The sequence below is a fragment of the Ptychodera flava genome, chromosome 2 (assembly GCF_041260155.1).
Source record: "Ptychodera flava strain L36383 chromosome 2, AS_Pfla_20210202, whole genome shotgun sequence".
Taxonomy (NCBI): domain Eukaryota; kingdom Metazoa; phylum Hemichordata; class Enteropneusta; family Ptychoderidae; genus Ptychodera; species Ptychodera flava.
Genome location: NC_091929.1, coordinates 42,228,244 through 42,256,001, shown reverse-complemented (window position 1 = coordinate 42,256,001; position 27,758 = coordinate 42,228,244). Strand labels below are relative to the sequence as shown.

Below are 27,758 nucleotides of genomic sequence, written 5' to 3'. Positions count from 1 at the left end.
ACGACACAGAAAAGCAAGCCATATTTCTTTCCTGGTTGTGACGTTGTCCCTGAAAACACCACCATCTTTATCACGGAAAAGCCATTTATAAATACATCCAGGCTAAAATGAGAAATAAAGTACAATGCTGGCACTGTACAATGACCATGCCTGGTTGTATCGTGTTATAACTGCTGGACTACAGTCACTGAACACATTTTGCTGACTAGACAGATTTCAAATTGTCACTTTTCCCAGTATGCCAATCTTTACCTGAACCTTTACTTATACAGGTCAAATCTCATCCTGCCAAGATTCTAACCTGGGGTCACACTTGGGTCACACTGCAACACTTCTTTATTTCCTTTTCTACAACAGTACAGGATTCACTGATCAAACACTGATACTGACCCCTTCACCCCTATTTCCGATTGGTAACATCCATTCTCACATTTGAACACTATATGTGGTGAGACAGACTATTTATAGAAACAGGTTGACCACAGCGCACCTCTGTTTCCGAAATGTAATTCACCCTTTGCCACAAACTTGTAAATTGAAATGTATTGAAACTGCTCACCATATCGGAAGAGCACCACATTGAATTTCTTGGCCTTGCTGGATAACCTTATACATATATATGAAGAGATTTAGTCTTAAATTTTCCCATTAGTGAATGTGTAAACAGTTTGAATCAAGGCTGTTTCATGAGTTCACTAGCAATGTTCTGCATCATTTTATTGATCAAACCCAGAATTGCAGCAGAGTAAGCTGTACAGACCTGTTTCACCATATCTTAAATAAATTAGCAAATCCCTCAATCATACTTTTCTAAACTTTCTATCAGACCTGAACACCATCCATGCCCCTTGTTGTTAAACTGGTTTTCCCCTTAAAACAGGTGTAAAGGCAACCCTGCCCCACTGATTTCCATTGGTTTGTCCCTTCAACTCTAGAGGGCATACCATAACTTGAAGGCAACGAGCCATTGAAGTGAATGTCTCCCAGGCAATTCAGCTATTCCAGCACTGAGTGTAGAGTGTGGGAGTGCAGGCTGAGCGTGACAAATTAATGAGGCAATTAGTGTTTTGATGACAAGATCTGTCTAAGGGTGGTTATCAAGACAATGTAACCAAGTCCCTCAAACATTTTATCTGAATTTAGATTCCCCTGGTTTTTTAACAATGATATCACAAGATATCAAAATTGTCATCACTGTTCCAAAACCTTCATCTATAATGTTTGTAACTTTTGCAAAAATTATGTGTTGTAATACCTCAGTGTATGTTTTAGAACAAATATTTGTGGATTCTTGATGACATAATTGTTAAAAAATCTTGTTATATGGATGTAAAAAGGTTAGTTTCTCTTTTTACAATTTCTTAATTTCATAAAATTCCACTGTTTTACAGAAACATTGTTTTTTGGATGAAATAACATAAATTCATCAGCTCTGGTTATAGCTGATTCTAATCTAATTTACTAAAACAATGCCACCCTTTATTGTTGGTTTTACAAAGACGTGTCATGATATGCAAATTAACCTGATGGTTTGCTACATTGTTTCATCCAATGAAATCAGTCAAGGAATATGAATGTACTACTCAGTGGTTGGCAAGATTGCTACAGTTCAATATGTGTTCAACATTTATTGAACATTTAGTCCACAAATGGCCATCACTTTCAACTTTTTTCCTTCATCCATGCATTTTGGTAACTCTGGTAACCAGAAGTTCTGTTAAACTCTTGGCGATCAAGGATTACCGGCAAACACAATTTAACAAGATCATTGATACTTTAATGACAAAAACATATCGGTGCAAAGCATTGCAAACCCAAACATACTACACCGCAACAAGCACAACTGACACGCAATATTCCTGGCTTAAAAGAGTTTAACTCAAAATTCTGAATTTTCATCACCAGGTTTCTGTAAACAGACAAAATGACTATGCAGCAATACTGGAACTGAATCACATGAAGGTGTTGGAAGGGGAAACCACAGAGACCTAAGTGTAAGAGGAATATTACTTAAGCATGACTACTTTCTGCATTCACGACGGAACTTCTTTACACACTAATAAAACATGACATCTCTGACATGGCTGACAGTGGTACAACCCTAGTCTTCTATATGGTGTCGGTGGACCTTTACACTTTTATAGAGGGGACGAAAGAGATATTAAAGCGAGCAGTGATTTTAAGAGGATGTCATCAAGGATGTCCCTTGAGAGCTGTGCTTGTGTTACGCTTTACTGACCTTGGGAGATTTCACCTGTGTGGTACCGGCACAGTGGATGTGATCAGAGAACATTGTCTTACATACCGACGTTGAATGTACGAGATACCTGTATTGTGCCGGCTTTGCAAAGGTTAATTTGACGAGGCTATATACTCAGGAATGTAATTGGGATAGACTCCCGGATTATAACACACCCAATTGAACATTCACAATTCACCGGCTGAATGGACCAGCAGACTGTCAACAGATTTGAGAAGGACATAGCTCCGGGGAATCGGTGGTGTCACCGGTAAACACTTTTTACAAACACTTCAAGAGACGCTCGGTATCTGTGTAGCATGCCTGTGTGTATGTCATTCAGGTTCTTTCCAAGTATGCATCGATGTAGAAAAAATAGTTGGAAGGCCAGATTACAACCTGTTTTAAGATCTCCATATCTTGGAGCAAGTTTGTACACAGCTGTGTAAATAGTCAGTATAGTAGGAATTATGTGACTCGTGAGCATATCAAAATGGCAAACATTCTGTGTGGTAAACTTTTTCCTAGGTTCTCAAGAAATTTGAAAAATCCAGAGATATTCTTAGTTTTGCAGTTTGTTTAAATGCTTCTTTATACAGCAATACTGAAATATCATTCTCTTCATGGCATTTATTGTCAGTGGTAAAATTTTTACTTCATGTATGTATCGTCTGTTAAAATATTGGAACAATACCAGAAAGTTATAGATTTGTAACGATAAAGTGAACTTCTTTCTTTCTGCTGCCTTACTAAGTGCAAGCGGATTTCCATTCTCAATAATTACTTTCACCATCAATTGCAATCCTGAACTTCACTTACTTGACCTTCAAAATGATCTCTGAGTTATCTCATTATGGTAAAGAATTGACCAAAATTAAGGAAGGTATTGATTTTAACAGATGAAATTTGCATATTTCCGGAAAGCTCCTGCTGATGTACTTGTATAGCCCTGAATATGCTAATTGTTAGATTTTAATAATATCACGTAAGACACCTGTTGATCCTTTAGGGATTACAGTGCATTTACATGAACTTGTATTTATATTTAAACCTGGAAGTTAGCTAATTCACTGAATAATCTGCTTTATCGATACCAAGGTATAGCCAACAAAGCTGTTCACTTGACCCTTTGAGCGCCAAAGCAAATTTTTGTCACCTATATCAAAATATACACCAGTCAATTTTTTTTTAATTTTTGCTAAATTTTGATAAAAGTCTGAAGCCAATAAAATGTGATGTTCATTCAGTCAAAAATTGTCAAAAAATTACAGGAAAATTCACAAAATTGGTAAAATGTTGCACAATATAATTTTGGTGGGAAAAATTGCAGCATTCAAAGAGTTAAAAACGTTTTCAACAGTTTCTTGGCGGGCTGACAATTTGTAGGTGGCAACAGGCTGTTGTGCAATTTTTTCTCACTGATGGGCGGGGCAATTTCATTTCCTTGCAACTTTAACCATTTCACAGCGATAGTTTGGCCCAAACCCATTGTTATATATGGTGATTGTGGACCTGTTCATGTTATAGGGAATTGGGGATGAATAAAACTGGCAAGCAAGAATTATGACTCAGTTGTCTTTCAAGAGTTTGCAAATGGGGTGGGAGAAAAACAAAGAGATGGGGAGCAGTGACTTTTAGGGCAACGGAGAGTGGGAAAGCAGGAATGTTTCCTGGAGGGGAAAGGGGAAGGAGAATTTTTCAAAATCATGGTGGGAGGAGAGTTATGAATAGTTATGATTTTCCTCTCAAAAGTTTAATTTTGTCTAAAGTAAGTCATAACAGCAAAGTCATATGTACAAATACTTCAATTTGTTTACATACTTATCAAAATTGGCTTGTTTGGTTTTCTTGCATTTATCATGAAGTAAAGTGTTGTGGTTAAAGTGCAGGTGCCGCCAACTTGTAGATTTCATCAGTTTCGCAAAATCATCAAAAAACATGTTTGAAGGCTGATATACCGATTTTACTTTTTTGACCTTGACCTAAAATTTGGAGGGGAAATTACAGCTGTTCGTAACTGCCCTCCCACTAGCATACACGGGAAAAATGCCCTCCCACTGAATTTTGACGCCCACTGCCCTCCAGTATCTATGGTCTGCCCACTCCCCACTCCCCACAACAATTCAAGCTCCCCACTGCCCTCTCCCCACTACTGACATTCCCCATTGCCCACTTAATGTCCTCTAGGCAATCAAAGACAGCGCAAAACCTTGAAAGCAGCTAGTACTATACCTTAGAACATTGCGCCCCTCTAAGTTAGGCGCTTATATCTCCCCACAAGTTCTATCAAGCACGACTTTCCCCTCCCTCTCCGTATTTTCCGTTACCCACTGTCAAAAATTTTCTCCCCGCCCACTGAAAAAATGAAATTTCTTCCCCGCCCACACTAAATACTGACTTTTTCTCCCCGCCCGCTGATTAGTTTTGAAATTTGCCCGCCCGCTGAAAAATTGCGCACGAACACCTTTTTGCACGAACAGCTTAGTTGGCGGCACCTGAAAGTGGTAACTTGCATATTTTACTTGCAGTTCCGCCTTAAATATTGGTAAACTTAATGTCACCAATGCGGTGACAGCAAAAACCTTTCCAGCTTTCTAAAATTACTAGCTTGTTCCTAACAGCAGTTACGTCAGCTATGAGTAAACAAACCCTGAGGGCCACCACTCATTAAGTAGCAAACAAACAAATATAGACAGACAGATAGACACACTGATTATATGCTCCTGAATACAGTGACACTCACCCTGACATACACATGCTAGCATGCACACAGAAATTGTGGTTCTGGAAATCTGACAAGTTTACCCGCTATTAAAGTCCTGTAATCCCTACTTATTTCAAAAGATGGATGAGTTACACCAAATCACCTTATGTAAATGTGTCAGTCTTTTCAATTAAATCATTAGAATATTTATTGTTCTCTGATGAGTACTGGAGTTTCACTAAATCGAAAGTTCACTACGGCCATGCATGAATCTTTTCAACTCCTTATCTCTCTACGAAACCACTGATCAACGTAATTCAATTTTGCTTTCATTGGCATAAAAGTCAGTCTTACACCATAACCACACATCATACTGTTAAACATGCATGAAATGAGAAGTACTGAGTGATAAAAAAAGAAAATTCATCTCTTGGGTAGCTATTTTCTAAAATGCTGCATCATTGCTGGTATCAAGTCTATACATCTTCCTAAACTACAGGTATTTCTGAAAAGACAGCTCAAAATTTTGGTTAACCCTTTGAGTGCTATAATTTTTCCAACCAAAAATTTAGTGCAACATTTTATCAATTTTTATGAATTTTTCTGTAATTTTTAAAATAATTTTGGACCAAATGAACATCACATTTCATTGACTACAGTTTCTTATCAAAATTTTGGCAAAAATCTGAAAAAAATAGTGACTTGGGTACATTTTATAAAGGCGGCAAAAATAGATTTTGGTGCTCAAAGTGTCACACCAATCCATGTAGCATTAAAATTCTTCAATGCATTAATTGGAACATAGTAAATAAACATTTTATGGAAATATTTTTTGCTTAAGTGTCTTCAGCAAATTTTTAGCTTTCGTATCTGTCTACCGGGTTTATGTAATCGACAGTGACTTTGCAGAAAGCCTGTCTGCGGTCTGTACTTGTACACAAAACAATTTGCATAATTGCTCTAATCTTCAGAAATTCCTGCGAAGAAATCTGGGGCATGGATAAATGTTTGCTTAATGGTGTTCTGTAGCTGGTATGTGGGCAGATAGTCTATGTAGCCGACACGAACATGGGGTTACACGAAAAATATGTAAATGAGAAGACAATAATAGATGACACGGGCCTCTGCCCTCTTGGCAACTTACTTGACAACTGGAAAGTTGGTGAGGCCCCCTGACAGCTTGCCAACTTACTTACTTGCCAACTTTCATGAGTCTAAGTTGGCACAGGCCCAGGCCAACTTACATGCCAACTTTCAGGGGTGGAAGTTGGCGGGGACCTCTGCCAACTTGCCAACTAACTTACTTGCCAACTTTAATGGGTGGAAGTTGGCGGGGGCCTCTGCCAACTTGCCAACTTACTTGCCAACTTTCATACAGGGAAGTTGGCTGGGGCCTGTGCCAACTTGCCAACTTACTTACTTGACAACTTTCATGGGTGGAACTTGGCGGGGGCCTGTGCCAACTTGCCACTTACTTACTTGCCAACTTTCATGGGTGGAAGTTGGCAGAGGCCTGTGCCAACTTGCCAACTTACTTGTCAACTGTCATTCAGGGAAGTTGGCAGGGGCCTCTGCCAACTTGCCAACTTACTTACTTGCCAACTTTCATGGGTGGAAGTTGGCGGGGGCCTGTGCCAACTTGCCAACTTACTTGCCAACTTTCATGGGTGGAAGTTGGCAGGGGCCTGTGCCAACTTGCCAACTTACTTGCCAACTTTCATACAGGGAAGTTCCGCCTCTGGCAACTTGCCAACTTACTTGTCAACTGTCATTCAGGGAAGTTGGCAGGGGCCTGTGCCAACTTGCTAACTTACTTGCCAACTTTCATGGGTGGAAGTTGGCGGGGGCCTGTGCCAACTTGCCAACTTACTTACTTGCCAACTTTCATGGGTGGAAGTTGGCGGGGGCCTCTGCCAACTTGCCAACTTACTTGCCAACTTTCATGGGTGGAAGTTGGCGGGGGCCTCTGCCAACTTGCCAACTTACTTACTTGACAACTTTAATGGGTGGAACTTGGCGGGGGCCTGTGCCAACTTGCCAACTTTCATGGGTGGAAGTTGGCAGAGGCCTGTGCCAACTTGCCAACTTACTTACTTGCCAACTTTCATGGGTGGAAGTTGGCGGGGGCCTCTGCCAACTTGCCAACTTACTTGCCAACTTTCATGGGCCGAAGTTGGCGGGGGCCTCTGCCAACTTGCCAACTTACTTACTTGCCAACTTTAATGGGTGGAAGTTGGCGGAGTCCTGTACCAACTTGCCAACTTACTTGCCAACTTTCATACAGGGAAGTTGGCAGGGGCCTCTGCCAACTTGCCAACTTACTTACTTGCCAACTTTCATGGGTGTAAGTTGGCGGAGGCCTGTGCCAACTTGCCAACTTACTTGCGAACTTTCATGGGTGGAAGTTGGCGGGGGCCTCTGCCAACTTGCCAACTTACTTGCCAACTTTCATACAGGGAAGTTGGCGGGGGCCTCTGCCAACTTGCCAACTTACTTACTTGCCAACTTTCATGGGTGGAAGTTGGCGGGGGCCTCTGCCAACTTGCCAACTTACTTACTTGCAAACTTTAATGGGTGGAAGTTGGCGGGGGCCTCTGCCAACTTGCCAACTTACTTGCCATCTTTATTGGGTGGAAGTTGGCGGGGCCTGTTCCAACTTGCTAACTTACTTACTTGCCAACTTTCATGGGTGGAAGTTGGCGGGGGCCTCTGCCAACTTGCCAACTTACTTGACAACTTTCATGGGTGGAAGTTGGCGGGGGCCTCTGCCAACTTGCCAACTTACTTACTTGCCAACTTTCATGGGTGGAAGTTGGCGGGGGCCTCTGCCAACTTGCCAACTTACTTGACAACTTTCATGGGTGGAAGTTGGCGGGGGCCTCTGCCAACTTGCCAACTTACTTACTTGCCAACTTTCATGGGTGGAACTTGGCGGAAGCCTGTGCCAACTTGCCAACTTACTTGCCAACTTTCATGGGTGGAAGTTGGCGGGGGGCCTGTGCCAACTTACCAACTTACTTACTTGCAAACTTTCATGGGTCTAAGTTGGCGGGGACCTCTGCCAACTTGCCAACTTACTTACTTGCCAACTTTAATGGGTGGAAGTTGGCGGGGGCCTGTGCCAACTTGCCAACTTACTTACTTGCCAACTTTAATGGGTGGAAGTTGGCGGGGGCCTCTGCCAACTTGCCAACTTTCATGGGTGGAAGTTGGCGGAGGCCTGTGCCAACTTGCCAACTTACTTGCCAACTTTCATGGGTGGAAGTTGGCGGGGGCCTCTGCCAACTTGCCAACTTACTTACTTGCCAACTTTCATGGGTGGAAGTTGGCGGGGGCCTCTGCCAACTTGCCAACTTACTTGACAACTTTCATGGTTGGAAGTTGGCAGGGGCCTCTGCCAACTTGCCAACTTACTTTCTTGCCAACTTTCATGGGTGGAAGTTGGCGGGGGCCTCTGCCAACTTGCCAACTTACTTGACAACTTTCATGGGTGGAAGTTGGCGGGGGCCTCTGCCAACTTGCCAACTTACTTTCTTGCCAACTTTCATGGGTGGAAGTTGGTGGAGGCCTCTGCCAGCTTGCCAACTTACTTGCCAATTTTCATGGGTGGAAGTTGGCGGAAGCCTGTGCCAACTTGCCAACTTACTTACTTGCCAACTTTAATGGGTGGAAGTTGGCAGAGGCCTCTGCCAACTTCCCCATTGAAAGTTGGCAAGTAAGTTGGCAAGTTGGCAGAGCCGCCCGCCAACTTCGGCCCATGAAAGTTGGCAAGTAAGTAAGTTGGCAAGTTGGCAGAGGCCCCCGCCAACTTCCCCATTGAAAGTTGGCAAGTAAGTTGGCAAGTTGGCAGAGGGTCCCACGAACTTGCTAACTTCCACAACTTGGCAAAGGGCGCCACCAACTTCCACGCATGAAAGTTGGCAAGTAAGTAAGTTGGCAAGTTGGCAGAGGCCCCCGCCAACTTCCCCATTGAAAGTTGGCAAGTAAGTTGGCAAGTTGGCAGAGGGTCCCACGAACTTGGGAACTTCCACAAGTTTGCAATTGAAGTATGTAACAGACGATAGCCACCGACTTTGTATTTCAGTGTTTGAAGTTGTACCCAAGAGGGGGAAGTTGGTCGACGAAACCTGAAACTTGTACATTCTGCATATCATTAGCATCTCATTGTCGGCTACATGGACTGTCTGCCGGAAGTTGGCAAGGCCTGTGCCAACTTGCCAACTTACTTGCCAACTTTCATGGGTGGAAGTTGGCGGGGGCCTCTGCCAACTTGCTAACTTACTTGCCAACTTTAATGGGTGGAAGTTGGCGGGGGCCTGTGCCAACTTGCCAACTTACTTTCTTGCCAACTTTCAATGGGGAAGTTGGCGGGGGCCTCTGACAACTTGCCAACTTACTTACTTGCCAACTTCATGGGCCGAAGTTGGCGGGGGCCTCTGCCAACTTGCCAACTTACTTGCCAACTTTCATGGGTGGAAGTTGGCGGAAGCCTGTGCCAACTTGCCAACTTACTTACTTGCCAACTTTAATGGGTGGAAGTTGGCAGAGGCCTCCGCCAACTTCCCCATTGAAAGTTGGCAAGTAAGTTGGCAAGTTGGCAGAGGCCCCCGCCAACTTCGGCCCATGAAAGTTGGCAAGTAAGTAAGTTGGCAAGTTGGCAGAGGCCCCCGCCAACTTCCCCATTGAAAGTTGGCAAGTAAGTTGGCAAGTTGGCAGAGGGTCCCACGAACTTGCTAACTTCCACAACTTGGCAAAGGGCGCCACCAACTTCCACGCATGAAAGTTGGCAAGTAAGTAAGTTGGCAAGTTGGCAGAGGCCCCCGTCAACTTCCCCTTTGAAAGTTGGCAAGTAAGTTGGCAAGTTGGCAGAGGGTCCCACGAACTTGGAAACTTCCACAAGTTTTCTATTGAATTATGTAACAGACGATAGCCACCGACTTGGTATTTCAGAGTTTGAAGTTGTACCCAAGAGGGGGAAGTTCGTCAACGAAACCTGAAACTTGTACATTCTGAATATCATTAGCATCTCATTGTCGGCTACATGGACTACTGTCTGCCGGAAGTTGGTGGGGGCCTGTGCCAACTTGCCAACTTACTTGCCAACTTTCATGGGTGGAAGTTGGCGGGGGCCTCTGCCAACTTGCCAACTTACTTACTTGCCAACTTTCATGGGTGGAAGTTGACGATAGCCACCGACTTGGTATTTCAGAGTTTGAAGTTGTACCCAAGAGGGGGAAGTTGGTCGACGAAACCTGAAACTTGTACATTCTGCATATCATTAGCATCTCATTGTCGGCTACATGGACTTCTGTAGCTGGTATGTGTCGCCCTGAGGCACACACGCCAGCGGCCAGGTATCTGTGAAAGACTCCCGGCTCTCAATTTCTAAGGGAATTCAAAGTCAAATTTAATCCAATAGGACCACTCCAGAGTTGACAAAACAATGGATCAATAATACAGCAGCAATTCAATATCTGCACTTGTTCAATCATTTGAAAAACTGTGGTATATAATGAAAAAAATTTCCTTATTAACTGGAAATTTGACCCTGGTCAAACTTTAGATGGGTCTGATCTGCAAGAAACCATTGGGAGGGTTGGTTTCACTACAATTACCTCCAAAAAGAATCAAAACAGAATTCTTGAGTCATCTCCTATTGAGTGAAAAAATGTTACAAAATATCAATATTTCTATCCATTCAAATAAGTTTGGCGCCCTCTTGAGTTGAAATATGGCAATGTCACTCAGGCCAAGAATATTGTGGTTTCTTCAATTTTAAAGAGCCACTAGTTTCCAATCAACAAAACTGAGTTTTGTTAGCACAAGGTTTCAAAACAAGTGGACCCTTCACAGGTGGTCCTGTTTGTGCTGCTTTTTAACTGTAGGCATAATTGAATTCATGGTTTTGTAATGCTGTTACGTCAAACACGTTAAACGAACCCTAACTGCTACAGGTATGAATTATGTATGAATGTTCCTTTGGATTGACGGGGAATGTCTTTGATGGGTGATTGCACCCCAGAGAAAATGAATGATATGAGCAGTTTAGAAAACATGGGCTATTCATAAATTTGCAAAGTTTACAAATACACAATAGTTATGAACGTACATCCCCCACTTCGGCTGAAGAACAGCGACAACAAAAATTTGCAGCAAAGTACCCGCCTACAGTGTTGTAGAAGAAGTAGAGACATACCACAGCTCTCACAAAAACATAACAACAGCTGAGCTGCAGTTTCCATGGCAACTAGGAATGGAAAACATTCAAGCTCAGAGCAGAGAAAACCTAAAAACCACCTTTGAGTAAAATTATGACACTGTCCACCAGCCATTGAAATCTATCTTCTTTTTAATGAAATAATCCTGAGCAGAATAAATTAACTTAGAGTCTACTAGTGCTTTTGTCCTACTTAGAGTGACTTTGGTTCCAAATTGAAACTTTTGTGTGTCAAAAAATTATAATATTTTAAATGGTGCATTGATGCCATTTGATTTGATTGTTTTAAATTCCTACATGAAGACAACCTATCAAATTCACCAACATGCCACTATTGGTTAAGAGCTGATAATTTTTAAATTGCTACATTGAAGTTTTGAAGCAATATTATGACATCCTATTGGCTAACTTGATATCAAATCAGTAGACCAGATATACTGAATGTGGCCAACTTAATAATTTGTCACATTGCCTTTGTTGATAATCTTCAAATTGGTACACTGTAGCAATTTACTGATAAGCCCTACCTTTAATGTGGTAGTTTTTCAAATTGGTATATTGATACACTGTAGCCAATTTAGAGGTTTCCCTATTGACTGGTTTGATCATTTACAATTGGTTCATTGATACACTGTAACAATTAGCAAGATACTGTAACAAGCAAGTTATACACTGTCTGCTCACTTTTAATAACTTTCAAATTGATACAATGTCACACTGTAGTAATTTAGTGGCTTGCCCTATTGGCTCAGATTTGATTATTTAAATCATATTCATACACACACTGTATCAAATTTGTTGACTTGTCCTCTGTCCTGATTTACTATGTGAAGGTATCGTAGACCACAGGGATTATACACATAGTAGATTTAGCTTTACAACTAAAATTTTAAAATGTAGCATTATCAAGTGATTTAATTTCTTAACACGTAAAACTGCTGACATCTTGACAACATATATTTTATGTTTGTAATGTTCTTTCCGTGAACCAGTGACCTTTCCTACAGCATTTTAATAACACCTTTGAGCGAATGCAGAGCACCTTTGACACAACGTCGTAAAAACACTCATGCACTAAACCATGTCTGCATACATGTATCTTTTTTTTTCGAGAGCATAAAAATGTCATTATTACCTTTCCTTGGTCCACTTTGCACTTTTGAAGCATGTTGATGTCCAAATCTGTTACCAAATGGCAAAGATTTACCAGAAAAAATCTTTGAGGTAGCTACCGTTGAAATGGCCTTGATATCGTTAGTATGCACACAGTATCTCCACACAAACATCACAAATAGCGCATACAGCTTAACGCCAGTCACTAGTTGACAACATGACAGTTGTTAAAACACTTTTTTTGCTTCCCCCTCGCATCTTTGTTTTAGATTGTCAAGTCATTCTTACAAAACCACACAACTGGAAAACTTTCAATTGGAACTGCCCAGTCTTCAAAGGCTCTGGGGTCAAAGGTCACAAGTGCCCGCCCATCTAAAGAGGCTTTATAGTTGCCTGCAGTCTGCCCTGTGGCAACACATTCACCACTAACGCAACCAAGTCATTAGTCTGCATCACACAGAAGGGTAAAAGTTCACTTTCTGGAATCAACAAGCACTTAAAAAACATTCCTTATGGTGTAACTACGACCACATAATCTAACTACATTTAATGCTTTGTCACCGAACACAATATTTCATGTCTTGGATGGGCTGAAATGAAAGAAACACTCAACGTAGGTATGCACTGCAGCTAAAATTCAGAGACAAAAAAGTTCCAAAAATCAATCATAAATTTGCATTAAATACACAGGCGATGCAAGCACTTACAAGTCCTAACACTTTTTGTTTTTTGAATGTTTTACAGATATTTTCCTGCAAGAAAAGACACTGAAAATGTGTGAGCCATTGACAATGCTTTAGGTGGCAATTTATTTTGGTCTTTCAATCAAATCATAGATTTTTCTCTGATTATTTTTTTAATGTGTTCTTGTTTTCACAGAATTTGTTCTCTGTATAATCAAACATACCGAATTGGAAATACCTACGTGTTCAGAATTTGAAGTGATTTTGGAAAGTTTTGTCAAGAAGTATGCGCACGGAAATAGGTATTTGTTTTTTGCATACAGATAAAACTATAACGTCATTAGGAAAAAGCCCAATCATAGGCTTATATGTTGCAATGGAGATGTAAATTTGATAAAAAACTTTGGTAATTTGCAATATGATTGCTTGTTGATGCAATTTAATTCCTGGAATCTAAAGCCATACACTTCATACAACAATTTGGTTATGATTTTTATCAACTTTTCTGTTGAATTTTTTTGAACCATACAAATGAATTAAAATGTTTTTGCTAATCCCATCAAAATTTCAAGATATTTGTAACTGTTATTGCAACAACTATGTTGCGTAAAACCACTCATCCAGCATGAATCCCTGGTCACAGTGTCTGACCAACATCAAAACAAGCAGGAAAGTCCTTTGTTAGCTTTTATGGCAAAACATTTCAAGGTAATACAATAGGAGAACTTCTAACTGTTTGTTGGCAAAATTTTCCAGTAGCGAGAAGTATTATATCACTTGAATTAACATACACAGTCTATGTTTACTATTTACTGTCTACTTCACTGATCTCGACGAATTAACACGTCACTGGCAAAAAAAAAAATGGTTCATAGCCACTAAAACTTTACTGCTTTTAAACTTTGGAATGTTAATGTTCTCTTTGAAGCATTCACAGGTTAATGTTACTGAAGTGGCTTTCACTGTGGAGTTATTTGAGGACAAGTGTCAATAAAGTGTTTGGAAAGTGGATTGTGAGTTCAGAAAGCGGTAAGGTGGATGACCTGCCCGCACAGAAGCGAAATTTTTGAATAGTGAAAAACAGTTCCCAGTCAACTCAGTTTCTGTCAAATAACTGTGTGCAATACGCCATACAGAACATTACTTTTCAAACAAAGAGGTACCATACAGTGTTTGTGTTTAAGGAAAACCAATGGGTCAAACCCGGAATTCGAATGGACCACGGTACAAACAAACCCACATGCGCAAATGCGCACAGATGTACATGTATTTCCATAAGCGTTAGTACCGGTATATGTGGGTTTGTTTGTACCGCTGTCACGTAATCTCTTGGGCATACTGAGTCTGTAGAACGCATTGCGTCCTTTTTATTCCGGAATAGAACAACCATTGGTAGGAAATCTCAGTTATTGTAGTAAGCTACTGCATCCTTAACATTAGCTAAATATTGTCATTTTTCCCTCATTCATTCAGATATCAAGAAGCACCCTTGCTTGAAATGTTGACAAGCTATACACCTGACAGGCCAAATTTTTATCATGAGTTTTAGGTACAAAAATTCTAAAGTCAAAGTTTCACACACAAACTGAGAGATGTGATGCCAGTACTATGATAAAATAATCACCAGGAGAAGACAATATTCTTTTTCTTCTCTAGAAAAATCACAATTTTATCAAAGAGCTTTTTCAAATAAAAAAACTTTTATCAACCATGACATCTCTCCAAGGGTTTAAGAACTTGAATGCACAACAAAACTAAAGAACATTTACAAAATAAAGTTTGAGTTTGCAGAGAACAAAACTTCCTGATATAATATTATTTCTGATCAATTTTCACACTCTGTTTCTCTTCATATTTTTTTCACATGCTCTCATGATCACAGATATATGTTAAATTTGTAAGATACTGATCTGATTTTAATCATAGGATTTATGTGTTAATTTATTAAATGAAATATTATCTACTCACAGCCTTGTCTTTAAAAGACAATTACTAGTAATGGCAGAGATACATACTGAACCTGACATTGGCCTGTCCTTAGTGCAGTGCAGTGTTGCAAAAGTGCAGTATGATAATGACACATAAGAAATAGAAACATATAAAAGTTTTTCATGATCAGATTTCTGTGATCCAGGAAATCCACAAAATTTTTGCATATCTGAAGATCAAAACTGGTTGAGGGTAAGAAGGACTTTTAAATAATCTCTTGCCTGAAATATTGCCTAAGACCTTTCTAGCGGTGAAAAACTCGTCCTATAAAATTCAAGTAGCTGCTCTTCCATAGCACTGGCCTACTTTATGGACTTTTCATTCAGTATGCGGCTGCACTCAGATGTAATTGCAATGTTACAGTGTTTGGTCTTGTTTATCAAATCAATAAGAACTACTTTATAGTGATTTAGTGATTTCTGCATATCATTGTGACATGAAAACACGGATCAAGTTTTTATTTGAACTGTCTGTCTGTCTATACAACTAATCTCAACACTTTCTTAGCTTTATTTGTAAATGTTGAAATGTGAACAAGTTTTAACATTGGTAAGAAATTTCAACTGTTTTGACAGAAACATCCAGTTCTGTTTATCTTGTATGGCAAATTGCCAATAGCGGTATCTACATCCATGTACCATTCACAACAAGAAAATAAATAATTCCATAAAATATCTTCAGTAACAAGTGTTAGTCTGACCTGGAGACATATATGAGTAGTGTCTGAAGCTGAGAGGTACGAACTGTCGTCATTCTCATATGCTCTGTCTGAATCTAAGCACACGTGAATTGATAAACGTCTAGGAAAAATGCCTCTGCACAACACTACACGACAAGTGTCTGTCGTTTTGAGCGATTTTTTTGAAAGCATGGCTCCAGGGATCAATATTTTATGAAGTATTAATCTTGAATTACTGTGCCCACAAATTAAACTGTCTCCTTAGTTGCTGGGTAACTCCCTTTAAACAAATGAACAGTCAAGTGTCGGTCATAAATTTCTACGCAGGATGTGACCTTTAACCTTTCACTGTTGCCCTATATTCAAAATATATAGTGCCTTCTGGTGAAAATTGCTACACTTCGATTAAATGGGGAAAACACGCCAATTTACAAGGTGATACTGTTTGATATTATTCTACTCGTTGAAGATAAGTAAATTTCTCTGTTTTAACTTTTGAGCATCCTACTGTTTGTACATTCCTATGTTTGAATACTGGGGTGTCTCTAGTGTAACTTTATCATATCTTTGTAGTATAGAAACTTGTGTTTCATATGTAAAATATGAAATTTTAATTTTTGACAAATCATATTTAAAGGTATTACTCTACTTAAACACAAGTTTTTCACTTTTTTTCATACTTTGATTATAGGAACTTCTAAACACGGTCATGTTTAAGGATAATGTTTAAGGTTCCAAGAATTGACATTTTTAATCTGACAATTCTCTGGTGGTTATTAAGCTCTGCCATCACACAAATTTGTCAATTTTGGACCAATCCTGACGGGTGTAGAATGGCTGGGTACGCTTACCCACTCCAGGCACCTGGTACCACCACTTACTATAAGTAGTTTAGCATAGTCCAAATTAATATTGTAAATAAGAAATCTCTCACAGACCTGGTCATGTTTTTTCCTTGAATAGATATGATTATTGGACCAGTTTTGATGTAGTACAACTTTAAAATATTCATCAGTGCATTTTGTCTAGATATATAAAAGAACCCAAGCTATCACACTGCTCAAGTGATTTACGGAGAAGCCAACACAAGAAAGACAATGAACTGAGCTACTTGACCTTGTGACCTCATGTTCCCATGGCAACATTTCAGCTTTATTAATGACTGGGTGTGTACGCGACTTGTCACTGCAGACAAAACTGTTCAGGATGGGTGTTTTCCAACATCTTGTAACCTCTGACAATCAATTATATCAAGCGGAATAATCAATAAAATCAATGAACAAAGTGTATGTCTGTCTGTCCATGCGTGGAGACCGCTTTGTGTGTACACACTGAGTGGAGACAAGACTGATCCGATTCCAGTAATCCCGGCCTAATCTTAAGCTGTAATCCCGTAATCTGTTGGTGAGGATTACACCACAGATGAGGGACATGAAATGGAGGAGTGATATCATTGTAATCAGGAAGGTCGCAGACCAAATTTTTGGTATTGTTCCAACACAGGTCAAAGGTCAAGTTGTTAATGGCAATAAAATTACTTGTATGTCGTAAGTTGAAATATCAAAGCTTGTACGGTTTACTTGAAAACAAACACACACTTTGATGATTGATGTAATTGACCGTTCCGCTTGATGTAATTGACTATCAAAGGTTACAAAATCTTGGAAAACACCCATCCTGAACAATTCTTTGAAGTGAGTAAACTTAAAATGTCAATTTGATTAAATGTTTGAGATTCAAGTTATGACAAATATCAAACTGCAGAATGTATTCTGCTGAATCAGAAATTCACATTTCAATCAGAACCCAAAATCATGATAGTAGCACTAATATAAAATATTTTGACAAAATACAGATTGGCAATCTGTTTCTGATATTGGCTTGAATTTACATGTGCATGTGAAACACCATAATGAGTTAACAGGTTTCCTATCTTGTGGTACCTGGTTTTAGAACTTGTCAAATGAAATCTTAAAATTAAACATAAATATTAAGCAACTACTTTAAAGAGGGCAACAAATTCTAAGAAAATAAGAAACATATAGCAACTCATAATTTTTTTAGTCTTTCCACGGAAGAAAATTAATAAAGTACTGTATGTCTAATGGATGATGATGATAGCGTGTCTTACTATCATTATCTTTCCATAACTCAATATGAAACTAATTTTTTTATCGTTTTATTGAAAAATTTCATGAATTGTAGGCCAACGTTGATATAGTTTTCATGAAATTGTGTTCTGTTCAATCATAACATTCAATGAAAGACTACAGCCTATATATTTACATGATTTTGTTCAAATCTCTGAGTGTTTGAAAGCTTAGGTAACAAGCTGTCATTGGTTGCAGAGATTGTTGACATTATTGAACTCTATATAGTTTTGAAGTGCATTGTGGCAAGGCAAACTTGACCTACATACACAGGTAACCTGTCAATGCAGAGTTTGTTCAGGATGATTAGTATTGACAAGCTCAAGGTTGCACATTGTAAACTTCCGAAGTGACCTGAAAAGTTGGTCATGTATTACACTCAGGTTAAATGGGGTAAATTTAAAACTACAGAATTCTCAGGATTAGACAGACAGATATAATAACATAGATAATGACTGTATATACATTTTATCCACTGTTCTACATTAATTAGTTGAGAGTATTTGGAATAACTGTAATCTGTCTATAGAGGGCAGTGTTTATTTACTGCCAAAGTTCATATTGGCACTGGACTACATCATGTTCCAATGTGGTTGTTCATCTTACTGCAGTTAAGCAGTCAGATACATTAGTACTGACTTTGATTGGTTAATGCAAAATTAACCTCAATTCATATGTAAATTTAAAAAAATTCACAGATTATCTTATTAGCGATTCTAAATTCATATGTAAATTTAAAAAATTCACAGATTATCTTATTAGCGATTCTAAAATTGTATTATCCTGTACTGGAAAGGGATCATACAGTACCAATACATACCTTAATAGACCTAAATATATTTCAACCTTTTCACAACAATGGTTAAGTCCAAGCTCATTGTTTTTTATGGTTTAGTTGGGTCTATACACAGAAAAGTAGGGGTGACAACAGGAATACACGTCAGATTCAATACCAAAGACCATACAGTGTGACACTGGAATCACAGCCAGAGATCAACAGAGTTATTCAGTGACCGGCCGGCTGTCCAGCGCTGTGAGTTGAATATTTTACCTTGGATCACACAGATGAATCACTCCACCACTACAAAATTAAATGCCTTTATCACCATGTAAATACACATATTATCACATAGTTATTACAGCATAACAGGAAAATATTCTATTTTTACCTTTATATGTAAAGAAAACAACCACTATGCGCAACTGAAGGCAAACGTAAACAGCAGTTTTTCACAACTTAATTATAAGTCTGGATGACTGAACACCAAAAGGACTCCGCTGTATTATGATGTTTGGAGAATCAACAGACAGTGGCAATACCAACATTTATGCACCATGTGTGATGTTTACTTACAACCAATTTTATTACCTTTGGTATTTTCAATGTGTTTGTGGGCACGGACCACTGATTATCAGTAACTGTAAAACTTGCTTCACTGAACAAAAGAACGGACAAAACTCATGATTTACAATTTCAGTGTCCTTCACGTACAAAGACCTTGGCTCACATATAGATGACGGTGGCAGTCACAAGATACCAATTATCATGCCAAACAACGGAGCAATCACATTTGACCTTCACAAATATTTTTTGAATATATGAAAATACAAAGTCTTTGCCAGACTAATAAACTACAGACTGTGAATGAAGTGGTGACCTGACGTACCTCCTGGTACATTCTGTAAATCGTCAGCTAAAGGCAATACAACGATCATGAGAACGTAAAAACTTCTCACTAGAATAATATACGGACATCTTACATATTTTTTCTATATCTACACAAATCAGCAAGTTGAAAATTTTTTTGGTTGGTTATATTTTTTCTCATACTTTTTGACGAAAAAAATTCCAACAACATTTCAAAGTAAATGTGTAGTGCGTAAATAATGTTTTCAGAGCAAAAGTTAATATTTAGTGGTTATAATAATAAATATTTTCAAGTAAAAACCTTTGACAGGGCAACTGCAGCATTGATCAGTTAAACAAGTCACACACCTGTTGCACAAATTCACAAAGTTCTCATAAAGAAAAATATGAAAATTGACAAATAAGAGACACCCTTTCACTTCTATGGCAGGCCTTCCAAACTTTCAGAGGAAAGTTCGATAAAATGAGCAAAATTGATACCAGTTATGTGGCACATACAAACTAACGTTCTTGTTTTAGCATTCCTGCCAACAGTTGACACTATGGCAAGCTAGATACCACAACAAGTGATACACCTGCATGCCCTTAATGATAAAAAAATCCAACATTTCACAGCTGTCAGGCAATACTTCGTGCCACGAACAGACATTCCGGAACAGTCTCAGACGGGTCAAAACGGACCTACCTGTAAAATTGATGGAAGAGTATACAAGTGGCTCATCTTGCCGATGAAAATGAGAAAAATATCCACCAAAATATGAGAATTGAGCTCAGTTCTCTCAGGTACTCGGCTTGGAACGGTCAAGAAGCGGAGTAAACATTTACTGCCTGGACTGGTTCAATGGTTATCTCTGGGTTATCTTATACTAACAGAGTTATCAGGTACTAACAGTCTCTTAGTAAAGGCTGGTATTTAATCTCTGATTGGCAGCCAAAGTATTACACAATCATCTTGTTGCCAGTCGACAAGTTTGTAAACCATGTGTAATTTTACTTGCAGTTTCTTCAGAAGTCAATATTACCACATTGTTGTCCATGGACATTTTGGCATGCCACTCAATAATTCATTTTTCTGCAAAAACATTGATGCTTCCTTTGCCTTAAGGTATTTCAAGCATTTTTCTTTCATCTCTAAAAATGATTTTTTTACTCTAGGAATCATGTCTAAATGCCTGGCGTCCATATTGTCAACATGACCTGTAATGTATGTTATGTTAAGGTAGAATGCGCCTCGAGGACAGATATTCAGACTCTCAAACTTTTACAATTCTTTTCTGATCCACCACTTGTGAGGTCTCATTTTAAAGCTCTTGGAGGAAGAAAAATTTTCACTGTCTTAGTATTTCTAAAATCGAATATTTATTTTTCCCCGATAGTCTTAACACGGGGTTGTCATCCATTTTGAATTTCAAAGATCCGTAAATGTTAGATAATTTGTTTCTCTTGTACCAAACTTTGCACGGTGACCCCTGATTTTTATTCTTGATTAGGTAAGAGAAGAGTTGAAAGTTTCATTGAGGAAAGTTACAGCGAAAGTTCAAGTTTTTCACTTTCAAGGTGCATATACCTTAACCCTTTCACCCCCAGTTCCCTGTATACAGGTCCAACTTTACCATAGAAAACAATGGATGTGGGACAAACCATGGTGGTGAAAGGGTTAAATGCTATTGTTGAAAACTTAACTCCTCTCTCCACAATTACACTGTATATTGAACAGTGCATTGTGTGGGCAAGCCTAACACTCCGTTTTAACATAATCTAGACTACAGAAAAGAAAAAAATTCTCTTTCTTTCATAGAACAAATGTAATTAAAATATTATCAAAAGTTACTATCATTGTCCCCTTTTAATCTGTTCACCCCTAATTCACTATCAAAGGGTCCACACTCACCATTGATAACAATAGCTTTGAGCCAAACCATGGTGGTAAAAGGGTAAAAATTTCAAAACTTGTATAAAGCCATGCTGCGACACTATCATCTGTTTCAGGGTAATGCTGTATATTACATTGAAATAGGAATATTCTTAATCTTGATCATGGTAAACAAGAGCAATATATAATATGTGCATTTTACCAAATTGTTTAAAGATCAAATAAAGAGAGAATTAGACAAGTGACAGAAGTAATTATGAAACTCTTACAAAAATTTATGATTTTTTAATAAGCTTTACCAAGAGCTTAATTTTGGGCTTTGCAATTTACCAAATTGATTCAGTTCCAAACATTTTGACCGTACCAAACCAAGCGAAAATGAGTATCTTTAAGGCTGAGTTAAATCCACTCATTTCAAAGAGACAATCACGCAGTGTATGGTTTTCAAATAAAAAAGAAATTGTCAAGTATTTGTTTCCTCTCCATGGTTACCCTGTCATGGTCAAGGTTTCAATGTCAATTTCTGAAGAAAAAAAAAACACTTGATATTTACTCATACCAAGAAGAAATTCACCAGACTGATGGTTACACGCAACAGATTTGTTTTGTGTTTTTTTCGTAAAAGTGATCAACACATTACAAATGCTTCTTTATTTGAATTTATATAAACAGTTTGCTTATTTTGGCAGCTAGTTTGGTTACCATGGACAACAGAACAATGTTAATCACTTTATCTGACATGTCAGATTATTGTTATCACAAGCAATGTTTGATTGGAAACTTTTCAACTTTTGTTTGTTCAGTCCTAAAGCTTACAGTCAACTTTTTAACACTCAATAGATTTTCAACACTTGGTGGCGCCCTTTCAATAGCACTGTAATTCAAAATCACCCTACAATTGCTAATCTCAAGGACAGCATTTTTCAGGAATCTTTGACCGCTACCAAATTTGTACTGTGTGGCTTACATTGTTCTTTCATTGGTTATATACTTTTGGTGTTTTTCTGGTCATATCTGTTGCTGACAGAACACTTACATTAACAAAGTTCAACCTTGTAACAGCAAACTTCTGCAGAAAATGATGTTAAAATATTGAACATGATCTCCAGCTTATCAAATCATTAGATCTAGCTATGACATATAATTATATTGATACAAAATATTTCATTAATGTTGTGATTTTACTCAATTATTTCAACAAAAACACATTTCACTCCTAGTCACAAAATTCTGAACCAACCTCAAATGTTTACCAGTGTTTTGATTTCACAAAATTTCCTCATTGCACCAAATGTATTTTTTAAGTTCTAGCAACCTAGGTCTACAAATGTTTTTGAGTTTACTATGATTATTTTTTTATTATTAAGATACGGTACATGAACTACATCATTGAGTTAAAAGCCATTCTGTCATGATTTTATAATTCTGAACAAGACTGCGATACCAAATTTTCCTTTATATCACTTCCAATTTTTCAACCAAAGATAAGAGTAGACACGCCTGGTTGCTAGGCAACACATCAACTTGACAAGAGGATGCTGGGAAGAGAGCACTGACAGAAATTTCAGATATGTATCTACTCACTTCCTGGAAACAAAATGTAGAGCACGAAATCACATCGATGTAATGACCATCCGTGAAGCACTGAGACGATGATTTTTACAGCTTTTATGACGCTGGAGATAAACTCCAAAATCCAATATGGTGACTCACGCCACAAAAAGGAACACTTTAATCTCACCATAATTCACTTCAAAGAATCGCTTCATGAATAGATAATCGATATATCCTTGCATGCTGTAATTCTGTCATCATAAGCCGGTTAAATCATAAGTTACGCCAAAGGTCAACACAAATCTCGTTTTTTTGTAACTCCGCCACAAAAACCAGCTCATCGTACAAAATTTCAAAAATCCCCCAAAAGAAAAAGATCGGGTATTACTAGTTTGACCTGGATATACGAAGATAAATTTTCTGACAGACACGATTTTTATGGTTCAGGATTGATGTCACAATGAAGCCTTTAATGTCTAACCCCTTGAATTTTATGAGTCACTATCCATACCTTTGTACTGATCAGACGACTGGTATCATAGAATATACTAAACAGAGAACATCATGGGTATATACAGACTATGATTACTGTGTACACATACACATAACATACAGGTGAGCTGATTGTATTTAACCTTTTGAGCGCTATTTTTTCCCGCCAAAATTTTAGTGCAACATTATACCAATTTTTATGAATTTTTTGAAATTTTGTTGATAATTTTTGACCAAATGGACATAACATTTCATTGCCTACACTTTTTTATCAAAATTTTGGCAAAAATCTGAAAAAAATTACTGGGGCATATTTTAAAGTTGACAAATATTGACTTTGGCGCTCAAAGTGTTACGATAGTATATATGTGCCTTAAAAGTAAAAGACTTGAAACTTTTGCTCAAACTTTCCTATACATGTTGTTATTATGTTTTCCTATAACAATGCCTAAATTTTATAGTTAAAATTATGCAAACCTTGTATGACACTAAAAATTCAATACAATCATATCACCATTTATGTTTTTTGAGTACATCTAATCTATTTGAACTCACCAGCACAAAGACAAATATTTCTAAAATCTAGAGATTTTATCCAATAATACTTGGTTAATCATACCCAATGCAAGCCATACACACACACACACGCAAACATGCACACAGAGCTCCCTTTGTTTTGACACAGTTCTGTGCATCGTCTGCTTGTCATAAAAACTCACGAACCCTATAGATATTATCAATTTAAGAATTATACATTCAACAGACTGTTAGAATAACATTTTACAAACAGCCTCTGTTTTTAATAATTCAGCTCTCTGATAGATTATAATTCTCACTATTGCACTTTATTCAAGAGACACTTCACCATCACTAAAATACGGAACCCAGCAAGTATCTGTAAATCATGTTTTACATCATTGTTTTGTGACCACATGGTTCCATAGGAAGACGGAACAGCCAAGGAAAGGCAGATTGATAACTACTTCAGTGAACGAGTCATTCAGCTCAGTGAAGTCAATGACCTTTGTATTAACATGAAACACCTCTTGATGGCGGTATAAATCATGAATATTTATGATCTTGAATAAAAATGAATGTCTAATGACTGACACACACCATGAAGTAATCTGAATAATTAATGGATATAGATAATTTGAAGCATATGGTTTCTCAATAGTTTTTTGTTTTGGGTGACTAGACTATGCATGCTTCCACCCCTATTTCCAGCTACATGGTACCAACCATCCAATTGAAAGCAATGGAGATAAACCAAAGTCTAGTTGTCAAAACGGTGAAATTTAACTGAGGTATCCTGATCATTTTACCAAATTTATCCTCACAATGTCGTGAAGCAAACTAAATACACTCACATGAACTTTATAGATGAAGCTTGAAAAAGCCTGAAAATAATTCAAAAATCTTTTTTTTTTAATTTAGTGTCATCACATTTACAATAAAAAGAATATTCCTTAACGCTGGCACAAGAGAATAATTTAGAAACATAAAGGAGTTAGACAAAATATGAAATTTAACCAGTACAGGTTTCAGGTAGCTGCTTGAGCATATACCTCCAAGGTCAGGTACGTGCTTTACAGAATTTGACGATTGCACTTTGCAAAAAAATGGCGATGTCTTTCCTTTTAAAGTAACTTTAAATAAATATTTGTTTCTGATGACTGAAGAATGAGTGTACTACCACATCAGATCCTGAGGGACACCCTATTTTAAACATTAAAATCTGTCAACATTGTTTCGCGATGAATTTCACGCGCAGATTGTCAAGCACATGTGATAGAATAGGATCAAAGATTGCAGAAAAGCCTGCACCTGGTTCCACTATTCAATATGTCAGAGATATTAATGACCAATTATAATCTGACCATATGGCCACGCTGTCTTCCGCACACTTGTTTAGAATTTCTCTATAAATTAACTCTTTCAGTGCTATCAATATAGCTGAGCTGAATTATTTATCAGTACCCTGACTCAATTTTTTTCAGATTTTTGCCAAAATTTTGATTAAAAATTGTAGTCAAGGATTTGCGATGTCCATTTGGTCCAAAATTATACAAAATTAACACAAAAATTTATAAAAATTGTCAAAATGTTACACTAAAATTTTGGTGGGAAAATTACAGCACTCAAAGGGTTAAACAGCCTGAAATTAGTATGGCTCCACTGACTACCAAGAATTTTGTATGACAGCAAAAAATTTAATACCGTTGAAATTTTGCAAATATTTAATGTGGAAATTCAATTCAGAGTAAAAAGAATTTTTTTGAAACATATATTCATGTTGTTTGGGCTGTTTTTCAAACAAACAGAAAACTCATTAAAAACCATCCTTTAGAGACATGTTTGCTAGAAATTTTACACACAACTGACTCAAAAAATGAAATTCAGGCAAAAATCAATGTACTAATATTTACACCGAATCTTCAATAGAACAAAATCCTTGAGGGATTGAAAAAAATTCACCACAAATTTCTTGTGTTTGATAAAATGAATATGGTGCCAAATTGTCTGCTTTTTTAGTTTTGTTAGAGCTGTTGACAAGACTGGAATGGATTGAGATGTCTGGATGCTGTTGAGACAGTCATATTTCTTGCTTTGCAAAACTTACCTCGCATTGCCTCACTTGTCTCTTGAGAGACGTTGTTATCAGTCTCGCATTTGTGATGTTTAAATCACTCTAACCCTGACACAATTCCATGTGTTTACCTCCGACAATGCTACTACAGGAACTTCTCTCTTCTCTACTTTTCAAAAATTTATGAGTCAATTTTACATTGTAGTTCACGATTCTTATCATCTCATTTTGATTTGATTGATATTTTTGATAACGGCCATGTTTTTTTACAAATACGATGATTCAGAAACAATGTGATATTTTCAAGGAATGAAAAAATTTTTTGACATTAGACTTAAAAACTTGCGGCTTGTGGAAGGGTAACGATACATTAAACTTCACTTTATAATTCCAAAAATTGTCTGATAAAAATATATTGTCTGACTTTCCAACGGATGACATTACATTTCAAACGCCCTGTCACATTGAAATTTCACAAAATAAAAACCCTCATCTGGGACAAATACTTTGCTTGAAATCATCTAATAAGTGGATGATACATTCTCCTGAGAATGCAGATCTACATAAATACTACATCTTAAAACAACAGACTCTTTTTATTTACTCACGCAAAATTCAACAATATTGTCAACTCGACATCTACTGCACCCTGCATGTGCACACAGATGGTATCCAGAGGGGACGTCCCATGCAGCAGTGCCCTCGGGGGCAGCACAATCTTCTGACCCCTAGAGGGCAGTATAACCAACAAGTTGAAATAAATCAAGAGGAAGTGGGGTTTTGGTTCATGATGGCATGCTGAGTGACCCTGCCAGGTCATCCAAAGATTGTCACCCCTCCCTGTGGTGCCATTCATAGTGTCATTATTCCTTGTCTTGTAGATCTAAGTGAAGATGATGCTGATACGACTTGAATAATGGAACGATAGAACTTCGCCCGGCGTCATCGGAAAATGTGCAGCTATGCGCAAATGAATAATGCATGAAAGTTTGGAAGATCAGCAAGATGCTTGCAGGTTTCTTCAGTTTTACCCTTCAAATGCAGAGCAATGGTGAAATCCTATTGTTTTAAATGACCAGACTGGACTTTAACACTACCACACAGGGGTGGCAGTGTCATGGCAATCTCCATGTTTCGTTTATTTTAAAATAAGTTCATCACTGATTACCATGATGTAGTGACTACTAGATATTTCACTAGAAAATACAAGAGTCAACCCTGTGGGTGGATTTCAACAAGATTTACTTCAGTACACCCCCCTGTCAACATTACGCATAATCAGTTTGGTCAGGCAGACTAAACACTGCAAGAAATGAATTACATTTTGACAAAGAGCGGACATTTGTTGAAGACAGGTGTTATCAAATCCCAACACAGAAATACAAGATTCCATAATTAATTTTTAAGAGGTAATTGCACACCACAAGAATTTTGTTCAACTACAAGCATGCAGGGTGACACGATCACACACATTTGCATAAACACGCTGTTTCATCTGTAGATTTCACTGCTTTAATTATCATACTGTATTGCATAATGACATTTAACCAGTTGTTTAACGACTTTTTTCGTTGTCTGAAGAGAAATTTTTGCCTTTGGCTAATTGTAAAATTTTGCTCTACCCTGGCCACAATACCTTTGAGAGTATGCAGCACTTTGTTTCCATAGCAACCAGTTCTATCTGTCTCTGGACATCATTTACAGCTTACCAGAGACAGACTTCACTACAGATGGACTGTGATTGGTCCATTTCATTCATTCATTCATTCGTTGAGCCAATCAGTGACCACTGCTATGTACAACAGGTGAGTTCACAATCTACAAGAC

The 27,758-nt window shown here is 37.9% G+C and overlaps 1 protein-coding gene across 4 annotated transcripts in view; it reads right to left on the bottom strand.

Moving 5' to 3' along the window:
• Positions 1-27,758, bottom strand: part of LOC139121240 (neuron navigator 2-like) — a 303,220-nt gene that overhangs the window by 249,532 nt on the left and 25,930 nt on the right. The window contains exon 1 of one of the 4 annotated variants that reach the window (XM_070685989.1): positions 12,296-12,417. The exons of the other annotated variants lie outside the window; for them this stretch is intronic. Coding sequence (XP_070542090.1) covers positions 12,296-12,328 — 33 coding nt within the window. The 5' untranslated portion in view covers positions 12,329-12,417. Of the gene's footprint in view, positions 1-12,295; positions 12,418-27,758 lie in introns of those variants that run through there. 4 annotated transcript variants of the gene reach the window in all.